Source organism: Populus nigra, chromosome 13 (assembly GCF_951802175.1).
Source record: "Populus nigra chromosome 13, ddPopNigr1.1, whole genome shotgun sequence".
NCBI classification, from domain to species: Eukaryota; Viridiplantae; Streptophyta; class Magnoliopsida; order Malpighiales; family Salicaceae; genus Populus; species Populus nigra.
Window position 1 is genome coordinate 11999421 of NC_084864.1, and position 19965 is coordinate 12019385.

The window sequence follows — 19965 nt, forward strand, 5'->3', positions numbered from 1 at the left end:
ATCTTGAGATTTATGGGACAGGCAGATGTTTCAAAAAATATTGAACCTATAATATGATGCTGCTAGTAGTATAGCATGTACTGCTGGTCACAAGCTCAAAATAGCCGAAACTGATTAATTATGAAGCTACTTAGTTTAACTAACTTAATATCCTCAAGAGAAAGCATAGCAAGTAATTTTTTACGTACAATTTGAGCCCATAATTAAATTGCTCTAATTTTTGCGTTGTACTTTTCAAGTTATGACTTATGATTAGCTAGACTTTTAAGCCTTCTTATAATAATTTTTTTTAAAAAAAATTATTTTTTATATCAATCATTAAAATAATAAAAAATACTAAAAAATTAATTGAAAATAAAAAAAAATAAAAAATATAGTCGAACCATACTTTTAAATACCTTCTAAATACTTTATTGAGCTAAGTTGGATGAGCTTAGCAAATTCGTCTACTTTACATTTAAGATTAAGGTTTCGTATACATGGAAAGAAATAGAAATGTTTATTGAAAAAAAATCTTTATAATAGTTTAAGAATTAATTTTTATATTTTTAAAATAAAAATATAAACACTTAAATATTTTTCTGTTTTATGAAAATAACCAAAACTAATGCTTCAATATTTCTTAAAAATAACTTTTTACTACTTAATTTTAATATCAATAACTTCATTTAAGATCCATTTGTTTTTTTTCTCTTATTATAATGTTGCCCTTCCCATTAGTAAAGGAGATTGTGCGCATCTGTTAGCTGGCACCCACTTATCATGCCGTTAAGCTCAAACGACAAGTCATTTTTTAAAAATATATTCCTCCATTAATCAACAAAAAAAACAAGAAAGAAAAAGAAAAAACTGCCCCCCTTCCCCCCCCTTCCCCACTCAGATCATCTCACACTCAAGAAACTAAACATAACCAATGCCTCCAAATCCCTAATCCCTAATTTCCTCTCTTCAGGTTTCTCTCTCTCATTTGCAGTCACTCTTCTATCCGTCCAATTTTCAAAATCTAATCAATTTCTTTGGTGATTTGATTTTGTTAGGAGTTCATAAATTATTATTATTAAAAAGATGAAAGCAGGAGGCACCGGCGCCGGTGCTGCGAAGCAGATTGTGGATTCGCTGCTTCAGCGGTTTCTCCCTCTCGCACGACGCCGTATCGAAACCGCTCAAGCTCAGGTCAATTTTTTCTAATGAAATGATTGAAATTATTTTACTTATATAAAAAACTAATAGAAATAATGCGAAGGGAAAATTTTATTTCATGGTTGAATTTTGAAGTAGTAGTAATGTTATTAATTTGCTCGCGCGTGTGTGCAGAATATGGTCATTGATAACTCATGGATGCTGGTACGTGGATTTTTTTAAAACGTTTTTTCCTACTGCCGTCCTGGAATGGGCAAAATGTTGGATGGACCATCTGACCCATCCTATGAACAGGTTTTGGATTCTTTGGCTATGATTGCACGCCATACTCCCGTTCCTCTTCTCGAAGCTCTTCTTAAATGGAGAGAGAGGTAATGTAATGTTCGGGCTACTTAGTTAATGATTGATTATTTATTATTTTTCATCGCGATAATATGATGGTAGGCTTGTTCTAGCTTCTCATTGTTAGCTCCACTTAGGAAATTGTATAATTTGCTTCTTGGGTTCAATACGGCCTATAGTTTATACTTCGTTGCCGGGAAAAGAAAAAATAAAATCACAAAAATTTACCTCTTGACCTCTTTCATTCAGGCAGAATTTGAACTTTGATTGGCTTTATCTCTCTGGCAACAATGTATTTGATACATGGGGAATATAACTATTTGTAAGTTAAGAGACACATGAGGAAGTTGAAGCATTGTGTTGTTTGAGACAGGATTATTTTTTTTCTAAGCCAAAAGGAGAAGGTTTTTTCCTGAACTTCTTGTTTATAGTGAGGAGTTTGAAGAAGATAATTTAGAGTAGTTGATGAGCGTAAGTTGTTTGATGAGAATAATTGAAGAGAATGGCATTTGACGAAGAAGAGACCAAGATTAGTTTGTCAACGTAACAATGTAATTGTTCCTGATGTGCACACATCTTGATGGCCAAATGCAAGTTAAAATGGGAAGAGAGATACTAGTTAATCACTTCACTAGCAAAGGATTTCTGTTCTTTTTGTCCAGGAAATGGAAGGCTGATTCCTGTGCTCTGTCAGTAAACAAGTCAGGTTTGTTGGACAAAAGACTGTTGGAGGTGTTAGAAAGAAATTTGAGATAGGACATCTTATGTTGAGAAAATGGGGACTGATTGTAAACAATGTCATGCTTTTAGTACGAAATTTGACATGGTGCTGATGATCCTAAACTCTGTTGTCTGTTGTGGTTTGATTGACTGGTATGAATGAAAAAAATGTTCCAATTGAAGGCAACAAATCTTGTGGTCATATGCAAGGTTTATTGTGGTTCATTTTTTGTAGTGGTTGATATGTCCTGATATTTCGGTCTTCAGAAATAGAAGTCATTGGCTGGATGTTACACAAAGGGACTCTGCATGTGAAAAAAATCAGGAAAATTTAAAAACAAAAGAAGCTGAAACCAGTGTGAAATTGAACTTGTGGATCCAAGGACTTTCAACTTTTAGCCTCAGTCTTGTAGGGTAACAATGCCTGTTCAGTCCATTTCAAGATTAACAGCCTGTATTTTCTTGTTAGCCTGCCTCATGAGATGCATCCTTCATAGGAAATAGGTTCCACTCTCTAGCCATCTTCAACAGATCTGTTTCTCTGTTTAAGATTCACCATATGTGTGGGCACCAACCTTTTCGACTTGGAAACTTGTTGCCATAGGGAAGCACTTTTTATCCAACCATCTATGCACAGTAACCCAGGGCCACGTTGTTGTCTAGATTGGACCAACCTTCAACTTTCAGTTAATAGGAAACATTGTTGTCCACTTCATTAACAGACATGAGTGCTGGATAAAATGTGCACCAAAAAATGTAAATCAAGGGTTGAAGAACTACCAATATTGTCCAAACATGAACAAGGCATGGATTAGGCAGACCTAAAATTTTACCTGACCCTATGTTATAAAGAATAGATAGACACAAGAAGCATTAGTTTTGTTCTTTGTTTTTTTTTTTTTGTGGTAATTTTCTCTAACAATTTCTCATTTTTTCCCTCTCTTCATTGGATTTTTGTTGCAGTGAATCTCCAAAGGGTGCAAATGATGCGTCTACATTCCAAAGAAAGGTTTGTCAAGGATAACTGTATAATCAGTATAGTACACTGTCATTTCTGATACCAGTAACATTCTACATCATTAGAAATAAAATTAAAGTTATTTTCATAAAAGATGTAACTTTAAAGCATTCTTTAAACACATTTTTTTTACATACATTAGAGGAATTATATTGTTGAGCATCCAAAAGTTTTCCTACACTCTTGGGTCAACACATTCAGATCATCTTGGTAACATTGTTGAATAAAACTAACTCTTAAAGCTCAATATACTCAACCTCTTAATGACCTCTCATCTTGATCTTCAACAACATCATCAGTATTATCAATGTGATGTCCTTGAATCCAAATTATATTCTGAAAAGATATTTTGTTAAAACTTGTTGGATTATAGTGGGTAAAAAAAGTCAAAACAAAGCCAAAGCACTTTGAAAATGATTAAAATGAAAAGTAAGTCAGCAATGAAGTGAAACTTAAGGGAATGCGAGAATTGATGAAAAATGATGGTTTCGGAGAGCATAGCTTTGTGAAATATTTATTGAGCATTGTATGTCAACACTCATGTGTTTGTATTTGTTAGCTCATACAAGTGCACCCTACCATTTAGCAGCATGGGAGGCCATTCTGATAGTCCTTGTATCAAGCTCAGTCCAGTTTTGAATTGAGTTCACATGCTGACACCCAGCTGCAGCCCAAGCTTTGGATTTAGTTGACATTCACCTGGCCCAAAAATGCATTGATTGTCAATATTTAACTGAATAAATGTTCATTATGATTTCAACTTAGAGATACAATTTTGTACTGTGCATACCTTAAAGTTTTTATTCTTGAATGGTTTAACCTCTATAATAAGATGTCACCAGTCAAATTATAATCTTGCTTATTTCTGCTATTATAAGGAGATTTTAGTATTTAGGTATGATTTCATGTTTCCTTCAGGAATGATGAGAGAGTAAGCAAATGCCTTTTTTTTTCCCCTGGGCAAGGTCAATGGTTGTCAAAAAATCTCAACATATTAAGCATTGAAAGTAAATGCACTCTCATCCTTATACTTTGGCAGCAACTGAGCTGCATTCAGTTTCTTCATTTCATTTTTTACAATTCTCTTTTATTTATTTCAGTCTCTGGAGATTGATATAGATGGTTGCATGAATAAGTATGCTATTCTTTTGGATCCTCGTATGCAATCTTGGCCATACATTTGATTCATCATCCTTAGCAATTTCTATATCCCATTTCGCTCTTGTTTTATGGGGATTTCTGTTGTTCTATGAACCTACCAAAAATTCGCCCCTCCTACAAACTTAAAACTGGACCCTTCCTCTATAATGAGATAAAACTTACCTGATTGACAGGTGCACTTCTTGTGTCTTTTGGGATGCCCTCCAATTTATGGTTTAAAAAAATATCTCATATGAGAGCAAGATGACTAGATTTTACAATGTTTCATAACAAATTGTAGTGAGTGGATGGACAAGAAAAGTTTGGCCTATCAAATGACAAGGTTAAGGAATTATCTTTATCTCCATCCCATTCAATCCATGCGTCTGGAACATATATGCACAATGTAATGTTATGAACCTTTTATATGATTATTCTCTGAAACACCCTCTAATATTAAATTTCAGGCTATACTGTAAATAGGAGTCATAATTATTGCAAATTCAATAATGTTGAAGAATGAGGCATGTACTGGGTAACAATAGATGCACTGGATTAATGTCTTATTCATCGTGCAACTTTCAAGCTGTTTGTCCTTTGTGTTCAACTTGTAAAGTTTTAAAATTGTAGATGATTTTTCCTGTCATGCAAATTTCACCAGGGTAACTCATTTGGTAGGAAATACATCATATGCCATAAATTCTTCGTTCTTAACTTGTTTAGTCTGAAAACATGAAATGCCATGATTTATCTTGATAATGTAGTTGTTTGATTCAGAGATTAATTTACGTTACTTGTGCTCAGCTTGCAGTGGAGTGCATTTTTTGTTCAGCATGTATCCGTTTTGTGGAATGCTGCCCACAGGAGGGACTCACTGGTTTGTTCACTATCCAGTTATGTTCCTTTTCTGCTTGAATTGTATTTTTTCTAGTTAGTTTAAATGGCTGTTCTTCATTGCAGAGAAGCTGTGGTCTGGGCTTGAAAATTTTGTTTTTGACTGGCTGATTAATGCTGACAGGTAAAGCTATGGATTTAGGAACTTGTAAAATATGTGTGGTGAATTGAATTATCCACGTCATGTATATGAAGTGAGTCGCCAATATCTGTTCTACTGAAACATCAGGCTGGCACGGGGCTGATTTTGTGTCAGCTGTATTAACTGGGATATGATATTTGATAGATTAAAATGATTACTTAAGCATGACAGTGCCTTGATCTAGACTGAAGCATGTAATGAAGACATTCAGAATTGAGATATTGAAGTCAATGAAACACTAATAGAAATTTTGAGGAACAGTCATAAAATATATGTGATTAAACGGTTCTCATGTTCTTCCTTTCTTGTTGTGCATTCAATTATATCTTTGTTATAGGGTTGTTAGCCAGGTTGAATATCCCTCATTGGTTGATTCGCGAGGGCTTCTTCTGGACTTAGTTGCTCAGCTCTTAGGTGCCTTATCTCGTATCAGGTAACCATTTCATTACAGTATGATACCTGATATTGATAGCATTATTTGACAAAGCACTTTTTATATATTGTTTGATGTGTCTTTGTATTTGCACATTGGGCATTTAGATTCATAGAAAGGAAAGGCAAAATGGAGTTTGTGCGATTGAATAATGATGACAGTTTTATGTTATTTCAAGCTTAATTTAGCAATAACCCACTCTCTGGTCAAGTGAGTTTGTCTCATTGTAGAATATTAGCTTATCTACCAAGTCATGAAGGGAAAAGAAACAAAGAAGTTCTTTCCTTGTCACTGCATATTTGTGAGATGATTACTAACTTGGGGCAGCATTTTACTTCTGGGATTGTGATGTTCAAGGCTGTGGTTGGTTATAATGAAATTTGAGTCAGTCTATCTTCCTACCTTCAGTTGCATTCATTTTTATCTAAAGTTTTGGAACTGTGGTGAAATTTTGAATTCCCCTTCCTCTTAATGCATTGCTATTGTACCTTTGCTGGCATGATATAGTTAGGGTTCCAGGATCTGGCTACAGTGCCCGCCTTCTTTTTATCATTTTCCAGGCACTCCTGCTAGTGGTTTCTGTCATATCTTCCCTTTTCCTTGTCCAATATGGACATTTCCCCTTTCTGTCTTGGACCAATACGGGTGGGTTTTTGTTGACCGAAAAGGAAAATGACACAATACAGAGAGAAAATATCTCCTCTCAATTTCGTCTCTTTCTATATCATTTGATTGTTGAAATAGAAAAATAGGTTACACACTATATTTAATCGAGGAAGTTGTAGTTGTGAGTAACTGGAAGCTTTGACATGCATGCTCTAGAAAGTAATAACAGTAACAGAACCAACAGCAGCACCCTTACCTCATCAGTAATCTTTGAAGCAAACGTTATTGGCTTCTCTCTTTTCTCCTTATACTTCCTGAGTAAAGCCATGTACAATTTTTATGGTCCTTTCTGTTTTCTTCCACAGGTTTAGTTCTGTAACTGAACGCTTTTTCATGGAACTAAATACACGTCGAATTGACACTAGTGTTGCCCGTAGTGAAACACTCAGCATCATTAATGGGATGCGTTACCTGAAGCTTGGGGTATGTGTGTGTGATTCACTTATTCCTGAAGTGAATGGCATAAAACAAGGTCTTGATAATGTGATAGTTTACAGGTCAAGACTGAAGGGGGACTGAATGCATCGGCTTCCTTTGTGGCGAAAGCAAATCCTCTTAGCCGTTTTCCTCCTAAACGCAAAAGTGAGCTTCACCATGCACTGTGTAATATGCTTTCAAACATTTTGGCTCCACTAGCAGATTGTGGAAAGGGCCAATGGCCCCCAACAGGTGTGGAAAATGCACTTACTTTGTGGTATGAAGCTGTTGGACGAATAAGAGGGGTGCTTATCCCTTGGATGGACAGACAAAGCAAACATATAGCTGTAAGATGATTTCAGAGAATATCCTCTTTTTATATGGAGTTCCAGGTGTTTGGTTGCCTTTTAACTCAATATTTGAATTTCTTATCAGTTTCTTTCACAGTATGTTTCTAGATCTCTAGCCTGTTCAGCTACTTCTCTTTCATTATATTTTCAGCAATTTTTTTCTTTTCTCGGGGAGTTTGCATTTGCACTTTGTCCTATGTTTAATTGACATCTTGTTTTCTTGGCTCTCCTCCTGTTTCTGTTTCTTTGTTATCAATCTGTTTGGAATTTCCCGGATTATGTCATCTCTCTCGTTTTCTCTAACAGTATCCCTGGCTTGTGCTTTTGTGTGATCTTTTCAATTTGTTAGGTTGGGTACCCTCTGGTGACTCTTCTTCTCTGTCTTGGTGATCCTCAAGTATTCCACAATAACTTGAGCCCTCACATGGAGCAACTCTATAAGCTTTTAAGAGTGAGTTTAAGTTTGGTTTAAGTTAAGTATGGGGGAAGGCAAGAGAAGATATGGTTTATATATTTTTTGACAACTGGCTGTCTCATTAGGTTGATTTGTTGAGGGATCAGAGGCATATCTTTATGGGCTTTCATTTCTATTGTTGCTTTTGCTAGTGCAGGACAAGAACCACCGATTCATGTCCTTGGACTGCCTTCATCGAGTTTTGAGGTTCTACTTAAGTGTTCATGCAGCTAGCCAGGCCCTAAACCGTATATGGGACTACTTAGACAGTGTGACTTCTCAACTCTTAACAGTTCTGAAGAAAGGAATGCTTACTCAGGATGTCCAACATGACAAACTTGTTGAATTTTGTGTAACTATTGCTGAACATAACCTTGATTTTGCCATGAACCATATGATATTAGAATTGCTGAAGCAAGACAGTCTAAGTGAAGCAAAAGTGATTGGTCTCCGTGCTCTGCTTGCCATAGTTATGTCACCTTCAAGCGAGCACATCGGCTTAGAAATATTTAAAGGTACACTTGATAGCTGGTCCTATAACATGTATAGATTATCAGTTCGGTTTTGTTAAGAACTATCTAACTGAGCATCATTTTGACTTAATTGCATAAACAGGGCATGATATCGGCCATTACATTCCAAAAGTGAAGGCTGCAATCGAATCAATTTTGAGATCTTGTCACAGGATCTACAGTCAGGCGCTTTTGACTTCCTCAAAGACCACACTTGGTAATATGTTTTTAAAAAATGTCTAGAATCAGTTGTGCTTAGCAGCTTGTTCATGAAGTAATAAATGGACTTGAAATGTAGTTTAGCATCTTATTCCATTGATTCATGATGGGGATATTTTTTATTCCAGCCCTTTGTTTTAGGATAGGCTGTTTTACTTGCACTGACTGACACTTGATGGATATCCAATGAGTTTTGGATGATTGTCAATAAAGCCTTGTAATTTGAGCATTTGAGCCCAAACTGACCTTGATTAGACAACATTAATTAGTATGGGATGAAGATTTAGTTGAGTTGAGTTATTTAGCTTTTAGAGGCAACAGTTGACTACTGCTAGCAGTAACAAATGTAAACATATCCTTATATGCCTTTTCTTTCAACCAAATGGAGAGAGGTGAATAATACCATGAATGATGGGTTATGATTCTCATTTTCTATGGACTTGACCGTGTAGGGTTCAAAAGAGATTGATCTATGTTATGATGGTGTTTTTTTTCCTCTGGTCTTGTGTGTATACTTGCCACAACATCCATTGCATTCGTGAACTCCTGGCTATTCTCCTTGTTACTTTCTAGTTTTTTTTTTCCTGTACATTGCTTTCAATTTGTGCTATTCTTAGATGCAAATGGCTTATATGAAATAAAAATTTATGCTTCCTTAGATGCTGTAACCAAGGAAAAGTCTCAAGTATATCTTTTCCGGTCAGTCCTGAAGTGTATACCATACCTGATAGAGGAAGTTGGCAGAAGTGATAGAATTACTGAAATAATTCCACAACATGGAATAAGCATTGATCCTGGTGTTCGCGAGGAAGCAGTGCAAGTATTGAACCGCATTGTTAGCTATCTTCCACATCGTAGATTTGCAGTTATGAGAGGGATGGCCAACTTTATCCTTCGGCTTCCCGATGAATTCCCTCTTCTCATCCAAACATCATTGGGGCGCCTGCTGGAACTAATGCGCTTTTGGAGAAGTTGTTTGAACAATGATCTAGAATTCCAGGCTGATGATGCAAAGCGTGGAGTGCAGCGAAATGATGGATTTAAGAAGTCTTCTTTCCAACAATCTGAAGTGATAGAGTTTCGTGCATCGGAGATTGATGCAGTTGGTCTAATCTTCCTTAGTTCTGTGGACAGCCAGATTAGGCATACAGCATTGGAGTTATTGCGTTGTGTACGTGCTTTAAGGAATGATATACGAGACCGTACATTACGTGAGCAACTGGACCATAATTTAAGAAATGAAGTGGAACCAATATTTGTGATTGATGTCCTTGAAGAACATGGGGTGAGACATCCTAATTTGTAGTTTTCCATCTTTATTATTTTTTTGTTTCTGTTCTTTAATTTCATGCAAGTAGCAGTCCTTTGAATGCAAATTTCCTTATCATATTCACAACTTAGAGGTTTCAAAATTACAGGATGACATTGTTCAGAGCTGTTATTGGGACACTGGGCGCCCATTTGATATGAGACGAGAATCCGATGCAATTCCTCCTGAAGTGACACTTCAATCGATCATATTTGAGACTCCTGATAAGAATAGGTGGGCTAGGTGTCTTAGTGAACTCGTCAAATATGCTGCTGATCTATGCCCAAGCTCTGTTCAGGATGCAAAGTGAGTAGATTTTGATTGATATATTAGTACTATCACTGGTTTTTTCCCCCAATTTTACATGTTGAATTGTTGCATTTACTTCTACCGTCATTTGTCCATTGCTGCCATCTACAATATTTTTTACCATAGAATTGTTAGCCGATGCAGTATTCCCATTGTGGGTTTTTGAGTTATTCGTTATTTGATTTACTAAATTGAAAAGGTGTATAGGTTGTGGTTGTGTATGAATGTGTTGGTTTTATTAGGTTCTCTTGATCTTTGACTACTTAACTAGAAGTGTAGCATAAGCTTTTATCACGCGACGTATAGCGTGGATAGAAGTTAGGGTTCTCAAGCCCTAAAGTTACAGACCCAAGCTATAGAGAAATTTAGAGAAAACTCTGTAGTGTTTTATTAAAAGTTTGAATAATAGTCTTCCTTTTTATAAAAGAAACTAGACATCCTTATCCTTATCGAAAAAGATTCCTAATTAAAACTTACCTAACTAATAGAATTCATCTGGTATTAGAATTTTTTATATAGTAAGATACTAATTAAATTAAAAGTCCTAAGCTAAATAGAAAAAATAATCTAAATACAAGGTAAATAAAGACAATCTCACACAGTAACTTCCAAGCTTTATTTGAAGGCCTTCCTGATCTTCAACCATCATGAAATTTTAACTCAGTAAGAAAACAGGGCCTTCAAAATTTTCTGTTAAAATTTTAGTTTGATCTAATGATCAAATTAAAAGTTATGTTTTATTTACCAAACTACATCTTGGACTCTTCTTAAACTCATCAAAATCTAAAAATCTTAACCATTAATAAAATAATGCATAAACATTATTATACCAAGAACATGGAAGAAATTTCCCCACAGCACTTTAGGTTCTCATGTCAAAGCTATCTTTTGAATTGAGATATGACTATATAGCTGAAGAAATGAATTGAACTCTGGTTATGATGCTGGTTTGTTCTTGACACTGTTGTTCACATACTTTTCGTGTTTAATGAAGCTGTTCATATCTGTTTGTTTTCAAGAAAACTAGATATGGATGATGTCATTTTGTACTCAATTTTAATTGGCAGGGTGGAGGTCATCCAACGCCTTGCTCACATTACTCCCATTGAGTTAGGTGGGAAGGCTCATCAGTCACAAGATGCAGATAACAAACTGGATCAATGGCTCATGTATGCAATGTTTGCATGTTCATGTCCACCAGATAGTAGAGAATCTGGTGGCTTAACAGCTACCAAAGATCTCTACCATCTTATTTTCCTCTCTCTAAAATCTGGATCTGAAACAAACATAGTAAGTACATGTTACTACCAATTCTTCTAGTTCAATGGATTTGTATTCATTTGCTTCTTTTATTTTGAGTAAGTTTGTTATGAGCCACTATCTAAAAGTGAGTGTCAAAGTGAGGAAAGGGTGCATTAACATTTTCTTTTGTATTTTTAGGCTTAAAATAAGATGCTTAGACATTTAATTCTCCAACCAACCTCTGTTCTTTAACTGGACCTTAATATCTCTTCTTTCTTGGGGAAAAAATCAGCATGAAGGTAAACTTTATGTCATCAGTCCCATCAGGTGGTAATGTCAACATGGATTAAATTTAGGTGGGAGTCCACTAAAAGTGTTTATTTTCTTGTTGCATGTTTTCTAAATGTACCTGTGTTTCTGTTAGCAATCTGTTTGTGTCAGGTTGTCAGTGAATGTTTAGCAATTGAAAGGGCAAACTTAAGCCAGAGGAAGTTGGTGGGTTAAAAATGTGTGATTCTTAATGTTAACGGTAACCAAGTTAGAGAATCATGAGGTCTTATTTTATTTATCTGGTTGTTCTTTGCTGAGAATACGATGTAACCTATATCACAAACTTGATATAAAGTATGTCATACGTCTAAGATTAAGGGAGAGTTGGCACTGGTCTCTTTTTGTTCAGGAAAAAAAAACATTGCCTTTATGGGGAAGTTCTGCTTATTATATTAGAACATGACTCATTTTGGCACTAGGTTATTTGCAATGAACATGAGCATGATGTTCATTCAAATGGTTGGTATGTGAAGGCTAGAGTATGTCACTTAGCATCACTTGTTTCTCACCATGTCTCTATCAAAATATAAAGCTGCTAATGATCTTCACATTCGTTTCTAGTAGGACCTTGGGTGTGGGGAAGCCTTATACTTTACTTTCCACCTTTGTCGTTCATCCAGATTGTACTATGCCTCCATCTCTAGCCTTTTTCATCTATTGAGTATTGAGAAATATTTCTTGGGAGATTCATCTTTACAGAAGCCAAATGAGTGGAAACCTTATGAGCTTTGTTTACATTTTGAGATTCTAAACTCCCTTTAATTTAAGAATAGGTTAAAAGGATGTGGCCTTTGGGTGTCTGCATATCTTTGCTATAGATATTTATTTTAAACATCTTTCTTAGTCTCCAAATCCTTCTCTTTTTCACATTTTATCTAAAAAAGCAAGATGTTGAGGACTGTCTTTGGACTGCAGTTCTTGATGAGATGAACATGGACTGTCTTTGGACTGCAGCTCTTGATGAGATGAACACTTACGGAATCTCTCTAGGCATTGTTACCTAATATCTATGATAAGACATTGATAAAACATAGTCATCGTTAGAGAATCCAGTGACAATGGTAGGGGACCTCAGGAGTTTTTTCGTGTAGCTTGAACCAGGATCTTTTCTTTTTGAGGGGAGCAATGGGTATCCTAAGCAGAGTGAAGTCGCTACTATTTTTTTTTTTTGAGAGAGGGGGAGCAGTTGCGATTTTTACGTGTTTGTGCTATGTTTGTTGTAATTCAGACTGTGTGAATGGAAATAAGTTTTTTAATCAAAGAATTATTTGCTCTTAAAATAATTGTTGTGGGATTGGACATGTTTTTTAGCTTCCTTGTGATGTACTGCTATTTAGAGGATTATCTTTAGTTGATATGCTTTGGGAATAGAAGGTCCTTTGATGGAGAATGAAGGCAACAATGGGAATTGGTTTTTATTTATTTAGGAATTTTAATATTGTATGACTATTTTAGATTTTATTAAATAGGGAATATTAGGATTTATATTTAGTAGTTAAATTAGGATTTAATTTCCTTATTGAATTAAGAATTATTAGGTTTTTCTATTATATTTGTGTTGGTGCATATTAATGTTATTGTTGAATGGTTGAGTTGTTGAATAAAATAAGCACCTAGACATTAATAAGTACCTGGACATTCAGTTATGTTAATGGTTGAATTGTTGAATAAAATAAACAGAGTTTTCTTCAAGATTGATTGCGTCTCTCTTGTATTGCTTTCTCCAAGATCGAGTGTGTCTCTCGTGGTTTGTTTTGTCAAAACCAAGCGAGTCTCTTGTTTTTTGATCCCTTCAAGATCAAGTCTGTCTCCCTTGTTGGTGATTTTGATTTCTATTCTATATTAGCTATCTTGTTTTGTTGATTTTGCTCATCTGGTCCTACATCAACCTTCCATTTTATTTTATTTTTTTCAGATCTCGTGCTTTGGTCATGCAAGATTCCTTATCTTCTTCTGTCTTTTTTTCTTCTTCTAATAAAGTTTTCTTTTATCAAATTACATTTAAGGGCTAATCGTTGATTGGTGAGGCTGGTGCTAGCCCATATATGACTGACATCTGATGGTAGAAATTTAGTCACTTCAGTCTACCTTGTGTGACCTGAAAGCTAGCCCATATATGACTGACATCAGATGGTAGAAATTTAGTCACTTCATTCTACCTTGTGCGACCTGAAATTTGTGTGTTTATTTATAGTGAGCACACTATTTGGCTGGGTTTGCTGTCATGTATTTGTCAGATTGCTTTGTCTTTCCCATTCCTCTTTTTCCCAGGAATATTGCAATATGTCTTGTGCTTGTAACTTTATCCCTTTGTGGATGCTGAAGAGAATTGAACCCGCTGCTCTCTTCTATTGAACTTGAATCTGTTACCAGTTGCTGTGTGCTAAACATGCGATGTCCCAATCTATGCCATTATTATCGCAAAGGTGAAAGTGTTAATTGGTCACCAATGGGAAGAGAGGGTGGTTTTCTCCAGTAGACATACTCACTACAAACAATTAATAAACAATTAGAGGACTTCGATATTGTTAACTTTCATGCCCAAATAATTTATTTGCTATTTATTTATTGCTAATGCTCAAATTGGTTCCTTCAACAGCATGCAGCAACCATGGCTCTTGGCCACTCACATCTGGAAGCTTGTGAAATAATGTTTAGTGAGCTTTCATCATTTATTGATGAGATATCTTTGGAAACTGAGGGAAAACCTAAATGGAAGGTACGGAGTATATAAATGCATTAAACATGATATGTTTGATTTTCATGGATGTTATTTGTAAGTTCATGAAGTGTGGGGCATAACCCCTAGTGCAATTCATTTAATATTTGTGTCATAAATTCTGGGGAAAAGTATGTTATTGCTGGTACCCTAAGATGAGTCAATATACCAAAAGGGAAAAAATCCAAGCAGTTTTCTGCCATGCAACAAACATCTTCAATTATCATGATTAAACTCGTATTACTTGTCAGCATAGACATAGGAGAGTAGATGTTTAAAATTGTAATCCTGCTGTCTGTTTCCAGTGTTTGATGTCATTCCTTGATAAGTTGCAAAAATCAAAGTGTTGTCACCTTCAGGTTTTCTATCTGTGAAAATTAGCATAGCTTCCCTTTGTGAGCTCCCAGTGTTCCATGTCCTCCTCAACCTGAAGCTATGGCATTTTCTTTATAGTCATTCTTTAAAAGTGTTCAATTGATATCCCAAGAATGTTGATTTTGAAAAATCAAACAAACATTTGAACTATTAAGTGGAATGGTGCAAAAGGATCTGCATAGCTGACCCAAGCTAGTTTGGGATTGAGGCTTGGTTGTTGTTGTTGGTTAAACCAAACATTTGAGCAAAACTTTCTTTACTTTTTTTCTGGACCGACCCATTTCTTGTTAATTTTAAAGTTGTTCTCAGTTTTCTATCAATCTAAGATGTCATTTAAACATTGAATTGAAGACTTGATCGAGGATTAGAGATATGTTTTCTCTTTTAGCCTACGTTGTTAAGCTCCATCTGAGTGTTACTGTAGGGTGTAGGCTGGGTTTGGACCTATCTTCTTGCCAACATACTAAAATATACTCATCACCCAATGTGAAATGGCTGATAACAATGTCCTTTTCATGCCATATCATTCAAATTTTTTTCTTTTTAATTTCTCAAATTTTGGATTTCAGTCCATACTAATTGGGTATCTCATTCTCACAAGGTACAAAGTCAAAAACCTCGCCGTGAGGAACTGCGCATTCACATTGCGAATATATACCGAACTGTTGCTGAGAATATCTGGCCTGGCACACTGGGGCATAAACGACTTTTCCGTCTCCATTATCTCAGGTTCATTGATGAAACAACAAGGCAGATCTTATCAGCACCCCCTGAGAGCTTCCAAGAAATGCAACCTCTCCGCTATGCACTTGCTTCCGTTCTGAGATCCCTTGCACCTGAATTTGTTGAGGCAAGGTCCGAGAAGTTCGATCTCCGAACTAGAAAACGACTCTTTGATCTTCTCCTCTCTTGGAGTGATGACACTGGCAGCACATGGGGGCAGGATGGAGTTAGTGATTACCGACGTGAAGTTGAGCGCTATAAGGCCTCGCAGCATAGCCGTTCAAAAGATTCAATAGACAAAATTTCATTTGATAAAGAACTGAATGAACAAATTGAGGCAATCCAGTGGGCTTCCATGAATGCAATGGCTTCACTTTTACATGGGCCTTGCTTTGATGACAATGCAAGAAAAATGAGTGGTCGGGTGATATCTTGGATCAATAGTTTGTTCAATGATCCTGCTCCTAGGGCTCCATTTGGTTACTCTCCATCAACCCCATCTTATTCCAAGTATGTAGAAAGTGGGCGTGGAGCTGCTGGTCGTGATAGACAAAGGGGTAGTCACCATCGTGTCTCTTTAGCAAAATTGGCTTTAAAGAACCTTCTCCTCACAAACTTGGACCTTTTTCCCGCTTGCATTGATCAGGTACTCCTTTTCCCTTTGTGCATGTACAGTAGAACCACATGCCTGGATTATGAAGTTACTGTTTTTCATTTTTAACAATATGGAAAACAATATCAGCTCAATTAGGATTGAAAATGAGATGGCACATGCACACAATACCTTTGGTATTCTCAAGGTTGGCTAGCTTTTTCTCTCTAGGCCAATCTAATTATGCAGCACTGAGCGAGCTTACATTTTTGTTTATTATTAGATCATAAATGATACAGTAGTATCCATAATAAGAAACTAATTATCTCAAAAATTTTGTCCAGTGCTACTACTCTGATGCTGCTATAGCCGATGGTTACTTCAGTGTGCTTGCTGAGGTCTACATGTGCCAAGAGATACCAAAATGTGAAATACAGAGGCTCTTGAGCCTTATCCTCTATAAAGTCGTTGACCCAAATAGACAGATCCGTGATGATGCCCTTCAAATGCTAGAGACACTTTCTGTCCGCGAGTGGGCTGGGGATGGCATTGAGGGTTCAGGAAGCTATCGAGCTGCTGTTGTTGGTAACCTCCCCGATTCCTACCAACAATTCCAGTATAAGCTCTCTTGCAAACTTGCCAAAGATCATCCTGAATTAAGCCAGCTTCTCTGTGAGGAGATCATGCAGAGGCAACTTGATGCTGTTGATATAATAGCACAACATCAAGTCTTAACCTGCATGGCTCCATGGATTGAGAACCTCAATTTCTGGAAACTCAAGGACTCAGGTTGGAGTGAAAGATTATTGAAGAGCCTCTACTATGTGACCTGGCGACATGGGGATCAGTTCCCTGATGAAATTGAAAAACTATGGAGCACAATTGCTAGCAAGCCCAGGAATATTAGTCCAGTTTTAGATTTCTTAATAACAAAAGGGATTGAAGATTGTGATTCAAATGCATCTGCTGAAATAAGCGGTGCATTTGCCACATATTTCTCTGTTGCAAAGCGGGTGAGTCTATATTTAGCACGAATATGTCCACAGCGCACAATTGATCACCTGGTTTATCAATTGGCTCAGCGGATGTTAGAAGATAGCGTTGAACCAGTTGTGCCAAGTGCAAGTAAGGGTGAGGCAAATGGAAATTTTGTGTTGGAATTCTCTCAGGGGCCTGCAGCAGCCCAAATTTCAACTGTTGTGGACACCCAGCCACATATGTCACCATTACTCGTTCGGGGTTCACTTGATGGTCCCCTCAGGAATACTAGTGGAAGTCTGAGCTGGCGAACAGCTGGTGTGACGGGACGAAGTGTCTCAGGCCCTCTAAGTCCAATGCCTCCTGAGTTGAACGTTGTTCCTGTAACCGCAGGAAGGTCAGGCCAGCTTCTTCCAGCTTTGGTGAACATGTCAGGTCCTTTAATGGGAGTTAGAAGTTCAACAGGAAGTTTGCGAAGTCGGCATGTTTCTCGGGATAGTGGGGATTACCTCATTGACACTCCAAACTCTGGTGAAGATGGGTTGCATCCTGGAGTTGGTATGCATGGTGTCAGTGCCAAAGAGCTCCAGTCGGCCTTGCAAGGGCATCAACAACATTCACTCACTCATGCAGATATAGCGTTGATTCTACTGGCAGAAATTGCATACGAGAATGATGAAGATTTTCGCGAACATTTGCCTCTTCTTTTTCATGTCACATTTGTTTCAATGGATAGCTCAGAAGATATTGTGCTAGAGCACTGCCAGAATTTGCTTGTTAATCTCCTATACTCACTTGCAGGCCGACACTTGGAATTGTATGAGGTGGAAAACAATGACGGAGAGAACAAACAGCAGGTTGTGAGCCTAATCAAGTATGTCCAGTCAAAGCGTGGGAGCATGATGTGGGAAAATGAGGATCCCACTGTTGTGAGATCTGAACTTCCAAGTGCAGCGCTCCTGTCTGCGCTAGTTCAGAGTATGGTTGATGCAATCTTCTTCCAAGGAGATCTCCGTGAGACTTGGGGTGCTGAGGCACTCAAATGGGCCATGGAGTGCACAGCAAGACACCTTGCATGTCGCTCACACCAGATATATCGTGCATTGCGGCCTAGTGTCACAAGTGACACATGTGTATTACTACTTAAATGCCTCCATAGGTGCCTAGGAAACCCAGCACCCCCGGTTTTGGGATTCATCATGGAAATTCTGTTGACACTGCAAGTAATGGTGGAAAATATGGAGCCAGAAAAGGTGATACTTTACCCCCAACTCTTTTGGGGTTGTGTGGCCATGATGCACACAGATTTTGTTCATGTGTACTGCCAGGTGCTTGAGCTCTGCTCGCGCGTAATTGATCGTTTATCATTCGAGGACCAAACAACAGAAAATGTGCTGCTTTCAAGCATGCCTCGTGATGAGCTTGACACTGGTGGTGACATTGGGGATTTTCAAAGAATTGAATCGCTGGCATCACCCAGTGGGAATTTGCCAGCATTTGAAGGGTTGCAGCCGCTTGTGCTTAAAGGGCTCATGTCTACTGTCAGTCATGGCGTCTCCATTGAGGTCCTGTCACGGATCACAGTGCATTCATGTGACTCAATATTTGGGGATGGAGAGACAAGGCTCCTCATGCACATCACAGGCTTACTTCCCTGGCTCTGCTTGCAGCTCAGCAAGGATACAGTGACAGTGCCTGCTTTGCCACTCCAACAGCAATGGCAGAAGGCTTGCTCTGTTGCTAACAACATTGCGCACTGGTGTCGAGCAAAATCATTGGATGGATTAGCCACTGTTTTTGTGATTTATGCCCATGGAGAGATCAAAAGCATCGATACCCTTCTCGCTTGTGTCTCCCCTCTAATGTGCAATGAGTGGTTTCCAAAACATTCTGCCCTGGCTTTTGGACACTTGCTTCAGCTACTTGAAAAAGGGCCAGTTGAGTATCAGCGTGTGATACTGCTAACGCTCAAGTCATTGCTCCAGCACACTCCCATGGATGCTTCTCAAAGTCCACGTATGTATGCAATTGTGTCCCAGCTGGTGGAGAGCTCTCTGTGTTTCGAGGCACTGAGTGTACTGGAAGCCCTTTTGCAGAGCTGCAGTTCATTGACAGGTTCCCACCCTCCTGAGCCAGGGTCATATGACAACGGAGCTGATGAAAAGCTGTTAGCTCCTCAGACCTCTTTCAAGGCTCGGAGCGGGCCCTTGCAATATGCTATGGGTTCAGGATTTGGTACGGGTCACATGCCAGCAGCACAAGGGGGGGCTGAATCAGGGATTCCATCTAGAGAGGTGGCGTTGCAGAACACGCGCCTTATCCTTGGGCGAGTACTTGACAACTGTGCTTTAGTGAGGAAAAGGGATTTTAGGAGGCTAGTGCCTTTTGTAACAAATATTGGAAACCCATAGTGGTGCTTACAATTATTAATTACAAATGTAAATTAGGGCTTCTCCACGAGCGAAAAACTTTGGACTGGTTTGTAAATGGTCATCATGTATTAGTTATAAATAGTTAATCATAAATTAGTGATGATAGTTAGTGTTATCATATGATCAATAGATATCGCAATATCTTGCAGCTCTGTACAAGCTTTTGGTTTGCAGCAATATATGAGCTCCTGTGTGCTGAGAATAATGGTTCTAATCAATTCACCAACTCACTATTTGATCAGTTCAAATTTCAGTGCTGGTTTCTTGGCCTTGCTCTTCCCAGCTCTTCCCTGTATGCTACCCTTTCTAGTCTTTTCAGAAAATTCCCAGACTATTTGCTTGTGCATACATGTTATAAATGCGACCATCTACTTTTTTCAATCTTCACTTCCTCTCCTACAACAAAAAAATAAATAAAATAGATTTCCCATGTGTGATTAACAACTCCCAATGGAAGTGATTCTAGCATCTGTCCTCCTAAATCCTCATATTCCCTGTTACGTCCCTTG

At 37.6% G+C, this 19965-nt stretch overlaps 1 protein-coding gene across 2 annotated transcripts; it reads left to right on the forward strand.

Annotated features, from left to right (window-relative positions):
* Positions 1–811: 811 nt before the first annotated feature.
* LOC133671083 (cell morphogenesis protein PAG1) lies at positions 812–19571 on the forward strand. Of its 2 annotated transcripts, XM_062091713.1 has the most exons (19): positions 812–952; positions 1038–1173; positions 1315–1344; positions 1435–1511; positions 3166–3211; positions 5165–5237; positions 5321–5378; positions 5734–5829; positions 6801–6918; positions 6993–7259; positions 7612–7713; positions 7874–8231; positions 8332–8445; positions 9107–9732; positions 9866–10062; positions 11133–11355; positions 14237–14356; positions 15333–16100; positions 16391–19571. In XM_062091713.1, exons 2-19 carry the CDS (start codon positions 1066–1068, stop codon positions 19433–19435), a joined length of 6426 nt encoding a protein of 2141 aa, XP_061947697.1. In that variant the 5' UTR covers positions 812–952; positions 1038–1065; the 3' UTR covers positions 19436–19571. The 2 variants fall into 2 exon arrangements, with proteins under 2 accessions (XP_061947697.1, XP_061947698.1); XM_062091714.1 differs by lacking the exons at positions 812–952; positions 1038–1173; positions 1315–1344; ... (5 more) ...; positions 6801–6918; positions 6993–7259 and having other exon boundaries at positions 7869–8231.
* The last annotated feature ends 394 nt before the right edge of the window (positions 19572–19965 follow it).